At 45.9% G+C, this 8,926-nt stretch overlaps 1 protein-coding gene across 3 annotated transcripts in view; it reads right to left on the bottom strand.

The window, feature by feature from the left end:
* Positions 1 to 445: 445 nt before the first annotated feature.
* The window catches only part of Add2 (adducin 2 (beta)), a 106,535-nt gene continuing 98,054 nt past the window's right edge, over positions 446 to 8,926 (bottom strand). For all 3 annotated transcript variants that reach the window (XM_013514748.1, XM_005385610.2, XM_005385611.2), the window contains exon 16: positions 446 to 6,722. In XM_013514748.1, the coding sequence (XP_013370202.1) occupies positions 6,415 to 6,722 (308 nt within the window). In that variant the 3' untranslated portion in view covers positions 446 to 6,414. The remainder of the gene's footprint in view (positions 6,723 to 8,926) is intronic.

The following is an 8,926-nucleotide window of genomic DNA, read 5'->3' as shown; positions in this document are numbered from 1 at the left end:
CACAACCCCCATCTCAACCTGCCTAAATGGATCTTGCTCTACAGAACTGTTTTCAGATTCACATTAACTTTCCCTTTTCAGAAGCTCCTAATATTTTATGACCTCCTTTCTCCCACTAGAACTCAATTATACAACTGCTCAGCTTTCCACATGAGAATGGCCCCAAGGATGAAAGCTTCTTGTGTGGTCAGTGTTTCCATAAACAGAACCCCTGCGGGGCGAGGTGGCACACCCCTGTAATCCCAGCACTTTGGGGACTGAGGCAGGAAGATCACTGAGAGTTTGAGGCCAGCCTGAGCTACAAAGTGAGTTCAAGGCCAGCCTGAACTATAAAGCGAGACCTTGTCTCAAAAATAAATAAATGGACACCCCCACTTCTGACTTCAGCTTCCCTGGAGTCAGAAGAATTGAGAAGCCAACAGAGATGGGTCACACACACCAGGAAGCCAAGCATGTCAGATTTACTAGGGTAATTTCTGCAGGTGAGATAACAGCACATACATACAGAAACCCACGGGCAGACATACCACCCAGCAACACAGTCAGACACCAAAGCAGCAAAAGGGCTCAAGAAGTGGCTTTGGAAAGTTCTTGTGAAAATCAAAGGGCAGCTTTGGTGCTCAGAGATTCAAACAGAAAACTATACAAAACCAACCCATAAATATATATATTATATATGTGTATATATATAAAATTGCAAAATAAAAGCCCAGGAGATTAACCATCCATCTGCACATCAGTGGCTCAAAAGTGTTAGCACAGAGAAAGGCAAAACCATTTGTGGGAATGGTGCATGATCCAGGGGGCTGGCATTTTAGTAGCAGAAAGAGTATTTACATGGAACCCCTATTCAAAACCTCACAATACTAAGAAAAACTAAACACAGACAATGTATGTACAAGGGAAGACAGTAAGTAGTACTCTTGCATGACGATTGTCAGACACAGACGTCTCACTGAAACCATCCACAGCTTTAGATAACACTGCATTCTCCACTTAGACTGGGTTCCTGCTACCCAATACCCCAGCTGGGTCATCCTAGGCTCTGGACTGTTAGTCTCCCCATCTTGCAGCTTCCTTGGAGAAGGCAAACTCTGGGACAGTGGGTGTCGTAGATCACGGGAATTAAAGGTGGACCAGTCCCAGGGCATCAAATAGTCACCCGCAGACCAGAACCAATACAGCAATCACCAATACAGCAGGAAAGGTGGAGTTGAAATGAGGGGATGGGGCTCCTCAAAATATATTTGCCACTGTATAACTGGAATGTTGTTTTCAAGTGTGGCTCCTCTGTCCTTGGTCCTGCTGTTGTCCTCTTTCTGATTCACTTTAAAAGGAAATGCCTGGCGTTTAGGTTTTTGAAAGTTATACAAGATGATTTGCTGGTGGGGAAGAGAGTTTAGGGTACAGGGATACTATAGCTATCCTCCCACTACCCTGTAGGCCCTAGAAATGTCTTCTTTACTCTTCTTAGAGACTAGGGAAGTACCCTAGCACAGCCAGCACATCCTGATCCTTGGGAAAGAGGGCTGAGATAGGAAAGGAGCTGAGGACCCGACCACAGGAAGACTAGTGGTGCCTTCTCATGCTGAGGCCATTGCCAGCTGCACCTCAATCCCTCCTGCACTGATCATGATCTTCCTTCTCCATCTTCAGACCTCAATTTCTCATAGCAATGATCCAACTTTGGGGAAAACCTTGAAGGAAAGTGGTACCAAACATCAATGCAAAACTTACTACCACCTGAGTATGCATCAATGCAAGCCCCTGTTTACATGTTTTTAAGAACATTCTCCACCTGGAGATTATTTCTAAGTGTTCCTACGAAGCCTACATTGTCCATGGAACTGTCTACATAAAATGATGACAGGTGCCTTCTCCACTAAAGAACACCCACCTGAACTCTCCGCCCTGCCTCCTGGGGGACTATGGCTCCTCCATGCGACAGGCAGGAGTGAAACACATATGATGTCTTTTCAGGTTTTGAGTTGTGGAGTGTGCTGTTTTTTCTGTGAGATTGGAGATCATGGTTTTATTTTCTTGTTTCTCCTCAGACTCTGAATGTGATGCTCTGAGAGTTCAGCTGGGCTCGGTAATAAGCAAAGACATAAGAAGACCTGTTTCCCCTGTCCTCAAGTCAACGCAAATGTGCTGACCATCCAAGGGCTCCTGCTGACCTGTGTGTGTAAAATGAGTAGGTGTAAATATTTTCACATCTGTTCAAAGTCAACAGTGGGTTACTCTTGGGCCTAAAATTCAAACATGGGTTACCAGCTACGATATAGGCTAGGTGCCTTTCTATCCTTGTGCACATCTTCCTGGAAAAGTCCAAACGTATGTTTAATCTTTTAGACTTTTGGAAGTGCATCATGTCATTGAGCAAATGGTTCTTTCAAATCCACAGCAGCCAAAGAAGTGGATATACGGCATTGCCCCCATGTTGACAAGAGCAATGGCCCTTTGTTACAATAGTGTCAAGTATCTGAATAACTGTCCTGCCACATTACCATGAGTGAGTTTGTTATCCCACGGGGACAGGATCAAGGCTCAGTATATGAGGTTTGGTGGCACAGGGCAATGGTTTACAATGGGGTTCTTACCGTAAAAACCTACTGCTCCTCATTCAAATTTACCCCTACCAAGTTCTTTGAAAAGAACTTGGCTGTCCACAGAGGAAGAACCTCGTGTTAGTTATCGAAGTGTTTGTGGGCATCATTACCATGTGTACAACTTGGCTGAAGCAGGACAGTGACTTGGGTCAGATGCAAGCTGGGAGGCTCTGGACTGGGGCATGGGTCTGTTTCACAGTGTCTTTTGCAGTGAAGGGAAGATCATGTGAGGTGGATGGTTCTCCAACATTACAACAGGCTACCAGTTACTAATGCAAGTCATCAGAGCCAAGCTTGTCTCCCTAAAATCTTTCATCCCTCTTCATCTCCATCCCTCCTTCTGCCCACCTGCCCATGGAAAGAGGTTCTGAAACCCCTCCACTCTGTGGGCCATTCACAGTGCAGCAGATTGATTCAAATTCTCTTATCTCTTCTCTGTGCGCGTCCAAGCACTGAGGTTCGACTCAGAATAAGCCCATTATCTATAAATTCTGACCTTATGAATATTCAACTTCTCCTTATCAGATGCTTGTTAGATTTTTAGCCAGTTTCTATGCAGTGCCATAGAAAATGCCCTTTCTTCTCTCTCTCCCCCATAACCTAAGGTTTTGTTCACCCTGCAGATGTGTTTCAGTAGCATTTGGTGCACACCCTCCAGGCTAGAGCTAAGTGCGCTACAATGACCCAACACTTCCTCCCAGCAGTTCTACGCCAAAGCAAACAGAATCCGGATACTGTGTACTAAGCATTAGCACTTTGAACAATTCCCTCTCTTGTTGAAAATGTCTCTTAAGATGCTTTATACAAAGACTTTTATGGAGAGGAATCCTGGGCTGGAAACTCACTGTTTACTAAAGAGGACAATGTAGCATGGGGCAGGTTGTCAGTCCTGTGTCAGTATTGACATGTTAGAAAAGCCACAGCACATCTTTCATACCTCCAGCCCCTTTCCTACTCAGCTAACAAAAGACTCTTCAACAGTGCAAATCTACCCAAGACTGTGGTTCCCAACTCTGTACACGATGAAGTCTATCTTCTCTATACTTTCTACAAGATTCATTATGCTCTGCCTGAGAAGAGAACCATCCCCTACCTGATACTCTCTACCCTGGCAATACCATAACATCTAGTGGAACACACCATGGAGTTGCATGTTTCCACGCTTTTGTGAATTCTTCCCTCACTATGAAATACTCTGCTAGTTCTTTTGTTCTGGAAAACCTAACTCATCCATCACTCCTTTCAGAAAGGCTTCTCTGGTACCCAAGACAATCAATCACTGCTTTCCTATGCCACCTTGGCACCCTTGCCTGTTGTGAAATATGTCTACAGACCTCCTATACTCATGGAATTTTTGACATCGGGAATCATGTCTTACCCCATGTCCCACCCCCTGCCTGCCCCATGACCCAAGCTCCATGCAGGTATTCTGAGTATACAGGAATGAACAAATTGGTAAACATGAGGTGGGCTCATGGCATAAATTCCAAGGATGATGTTCTGGCAATGTTGCAAGAGTTTCACCTAAGCAAAGCCTCACTGTTATAAAGGGAATAAAGAGAACCTGTTAAGCACAGAGTTGACTGACATCATTTCTGAGCAACAAGCACTCACACATGATGTTCCATCAGAGGTCACATCCTTCCTCCCTTCTCTCAACATCATTTGCCACTTATTATTCTAGTTCCAATGGTTGCTTTTCCAGTGTCAGCCTAATGTGTGATGCAAAGTGGATGCTTAACTAATGGTATGAAAGGATGAATGAATAAATGTGAAATAACTTTTTTAAAGAAGGCATCAAAGGATTGGCTTTTCAAGGCATTTACCATAAGGACAGATTTTTCTGAGGCATCAGTGCCCCTGGGTCATCCATCATTAGACATGACCCGACCAGGAAGTAGGACAGAGGGAGGGGCTCTGGGGCAGCAGTTAGGAATCTGCACTAGGTTTTCCGCATTGGCTTTCCCTTGGTCATGTCAGTTTCCTTCCTTCTCAAGAAATAGCCAGTGATGGATGGTGTTTCTTGCTGTCCTCTGTCAAAGGTCCATACTGGCATCACTTCAGTCCACACTCACTGGAAGCTTAAGGTACATTGATGAGAGTGAACACAGGTAATTTCCTATATCCAAGTGCAGGAGACACCACTCCTTGCACTAGAGACAAGTCTTTGAATTGGTTCATGGACTAAAACAATCACCTGGAGGATAAAAGTTGTCTATTCACCATACCTAAAAGCAAGAGCTCAAGACTCAGACTGACCTGGGTTCAAATCCAGACTCCAGCTCTTTCTAAGCCAAGCCAGTAGTTCTCTTAGGAGTCAAGTTTCCTCAATATGAACTAGACATAGTTTTATCTACCTCACAAGCTCATTGTTCGGATTTGAAGATAGAATGTGTATAAAGCCTGCACAGTGTCTACAGATAGTAAGCACTTAAAAATGGAAATCTGTGACTAAGAATTTTCAAAAATATTTTTACAGTAATCAGGACAAAAAGGAATATTCTCTGAAGATACTCTGCTTTAAAGAGAATCAATGATCTATGAGCCAACAATGCTCATTTATCAATGCCCCATGGAAAAATGTGAAAAGAAAAGTATCGCCAGTTAAAATAGGTGTGGTATTACCAGGACCAGAATGGACAGACAGTGACAGGGCTGGGGACACCCCAGCATTTCTCTGAGCACTGGTGCAGGAGGATTAATCCTGAAGAACTCATTTTGATTCTTCTCTGTTGGATCAAGAGTGACTCAGAGTTGGAACTCCAAAGGAGCCAAGGTAAAGATACCAAGAGTAAGATGCCAGTTCTGGTCTGCAAGCAAGTGCTCCTGGGTTTGAGGAAAGGTCAGGGGATACCTGACTGCTGGACAAGAATGAGGCAGGGACAGCCGTGTTGTTCTATATCATGCAAAGCTAGAAAAGCAAAGCATTTCCTGTGCTATTTTGATCCTCCTTGTACAACTCAAAGCCAACAGAGCGTTTAAATTTTCCAAAATTTCTGCCCTGAGCATGAGACAACTTCTCTTATGCTAAATTTGGTTTTAGTTTTGAAGCGCTTGAGATGCACAATACAAACATTCAAGTTCTTGGTTTCTTAAGTTAATTAAACCATCCCTAGCCAGCAGGCTTACTCGGGTTGCCCTCATGTCAGCCATCTCTTACAACTCTTCCATCCATCATTCAAGAGGTTCCATGAGGAAAGCTCAGGGTTAGTGTTTGGGGAAGCATAAGCTAAGCCATCAGCCTTGGGAATAAAGATTAACTTCTAGCATAGGGGGTGGGTCAATTATCTTGTTACTTTGAGCAGCAGGGCAGGGACCCAAAATGGAAAGGAGAAGTGAGATTTCTTAATGTGGAGATAGCTCCATCATAGAAGGTGGGATTCCTGGAAGAGATGGACCTTACTCAGGGGAAGCCTCAACCTGTGTGATTTAGCCTGAGCCTGGGAGAGCTCCTGGTCCATTACTGACCTTCTTGCCCTGGGCTCAGATTGGCGGGCAACATCCTAACAAAGGTGGCCCACAGCTAGGCAGTGTTGTACAGTGGAAAGAGCACTAGACTGGGAGTCCACAGACCTGAATTCTAGTGCAGGCTCCGCCGCTATCTGTGTGACCTTGGGCAAGTCACCTGATTTCTCTGGGGTAACTGTAAAGTGAGGGGTTGGTTGGGTGATCTCTAAGCTCCCCCTCTGAATGTAATCCAGGTTCCTATTCTTTCCCTCCTTGCCCCCGTGCTTCCAGGGACAGAGTTGGGAAACGGGGAGGGAGGAAGGAGAGGATGCTGATGGGAGTCCATGGGTACCACAAATCAGGACTCCACTTTCTCTTTCTTTTTGCTCTTTTTCAGGAAGGAAGGGGTTCGGAATTTCTTTTTCTTCTTTGAGGGAGACTTGGAAGGTGAGCCCTCTGGGGACATGGGGCCGCTGGTGACCGACTCAGTTTTGTCCTTGGAGGTATCAACATCTGTGTCAGCGTTGGTGGTCATCTGGCTCAAGCCTCTGCTGAGGATTTCCTCTGCCGTCTGCTCTTCCTCCTTCCCGTTGACCACCACCCCTTCTGGCGGGGCTGTCTCAGGCTCGGTGGTGGCTTTGGTTGGTTCTGTCTTCTCAGCATCTTCTAGAAAAAGATCAAAAGACATCATCCATAAAATTTTACTCAGGTGAGAGTGAGAGTGCCCGCCTGGGGTCTACAGAACCGCTTCTAGGGAATTCTAGTCAGTTATCTAGAGCAATGGGAGGAGTGGATTGATATGGGCAAGGAGGTGGGGTGTTGGGACGGACGGACAGATGGATTTCCATACAAATGCAGTGCCCCTTTCCACATGGTCTGCCTTGGGGAATATGTGCTGGGCAGGGCAGTAGCTCTGGGCTTTTGTCAACACATTTACATCGGAACACGGCAGGGGACCCAGCAGGGACTGAGTTCAGAGTAATTCTAGGCACAGAACGAGGAAACACAAACAGGAGAGAGGCTGTTGGGGAGGATGTCAGGTACACTGCAGTGGAAGCATCTCAGAACTGTCCTGAGAAGTTCAGTGTCATCAATAAAACATGTAAATTACATATTTTCGTATCGATTTCATTTCCTCCACCAGTGAGGAGCTTAGGAAACTATGGAGCATGTCTTCCTAGGAGACAAAAATGGAAGGCAGAGAGAGAATGAAATTCCCTAAATGGTGTGGACCCCATGTTTCCATGATAGAAGGGTCAGCCAAGAGGGATCGGCCCAGTCTAGTGGCCATAGCACCCCAGGTCTTTGTTCTACCTGGAGTTTGCCAGGCATCATGTTCAAGGCCAGAGCTGGTCAGACCCTAGAAACTAAACCCTCGGTCCACCCTTGCTTTCTTCCCTGCCTTTACCACACCCCGCTTCCATGAAAGCTTCGAAGTACTTAGGTGAAGAGGGAAGCGGGAAAACTGTAAAACCATAGACTTTCAAAGAGGGAAGGCGACAAAAAGGTCACTTGACTCCCTCCTCCCGCATCACAGCTAAAAACTGAGCACAGCTCTAAGTGCTGGGCAGCCTCAGGTCACCGGCTTCTGGCACAGTTCACAGAGCTGAAAGGAGAATCATGTGCGATGTGTGTGTGCCGTGAACATGTGTGAGTGTGTATGTGTGGTGTGAATACATAAGTAAGCCGCGTGGTGTGTATGTGAGAGAGGATGGGTGAGTGTGTGTGTGAAGTGTCTGTGGGAGTGTACATGTGTGGAGTGAGGGGTGTGGTGTTACACATCATCAGAAGGAAGTCCAGCCTGCTCCACTACATAGGAATGGGACAAATGGGGGAAGCTGAGCCAGTGTGAGAGAAATAGGTCAAGAAATAAGTTTTAGGAGAAGCCTATGGTTTGGGCAGGGCTGGACAGGGGAAATATATGGTGACTTGGAGGATGGGTAACTTGGAGATGGGTAAATTTAGGACAGTTAGAATGAGCTGGTTTAACTACCTGGGCAAGGTGTCTTTATAATGAGGTGTTAATAACTTCTGAAACTGGCAGATCGTAGTCCTCTCCCAGACCCTTGCTGAAGATGATCTCCCTCTGAGCACCAGAGACTCTGGCCCCCGGCTCCCATGCTTCCCGCTGCCAGCCCATGTCCTGTACAGCTACCAAGCTCCCCAGTGTCCTGACTCCCAGACACTCACTCCAGTGCCCTCACCTCTGCCAGGTGCTCCCGTCTGCCGCCTGGCAGTGCTCCCAGATGCCACGAGCCAGCCAGACACAAGCTGCTCTCTGCCCACCCTTTTCTTCCCACTTCACCTGCTATTTAATTTCATCAGTGTTTTGGTCCCTGTCATCCCAGCCTGATTTCCGCTTTCTGTGTCCCCAAACTTTACCCAATACAATAAATAAGCTTGAATGTTTCATCTTCCTTAAGGTCTTTCTTGATCTCCTTTCCAATTTCTAGGTGAAATTGACCACCCTGTCCTCTTTGCCTCCACTACATAAACTTCCATGACAGCAACTGTAAAACTATCACAACTTCTTTTAATGACTATCTCCTCGCTGCCCCTGTAAACTGAAATGAGGTAGAGTCTAGTTATCTGAGTAACTAACTCCTAGAAGGTCCTCAGAAAATGTGGAATCCATGAATGGTTGAAAGCACAAGCAAAGAATGAATATATGAATAGATTTATTCTATCTGACCAATACCATCACTTCATCTTCTTTCCTGGCCGTTGCAGCCTGAGCCTTCTAGGCTGAACTATATCCTCCCGTGGAAACAGCCTGAGTGCTGCCCTTTGTCCCCTATACACACTCTCCTAGTCCTCATGTTCTGCTTCCTGGGTGTTTTCTTTTCTTTTTTTTTCCCCTTGGTGTTTTT

This window comes from Chinchilla lanigera, unplaced genomic scaffold, assembly GCF_000276665.1.
Source record: "Chinchilla lanigera isolate Chin_1 unplaced genomic scaffold, ChiLan1.0 scaffold00023, whole genome shotgun sequence".
NCBI classification, from domain to species: domain Eukaryota; kingdom Metazoa; phylum Chordata; class Mammalia; order Rodentia; family Chinchillidae; genus Chinchilla; species Chinchilla lanigera.
Note: the sequence above shows the minus strand (reverse complement) of the source record. Positions and strands in the feature narration are given on the sequence as shown.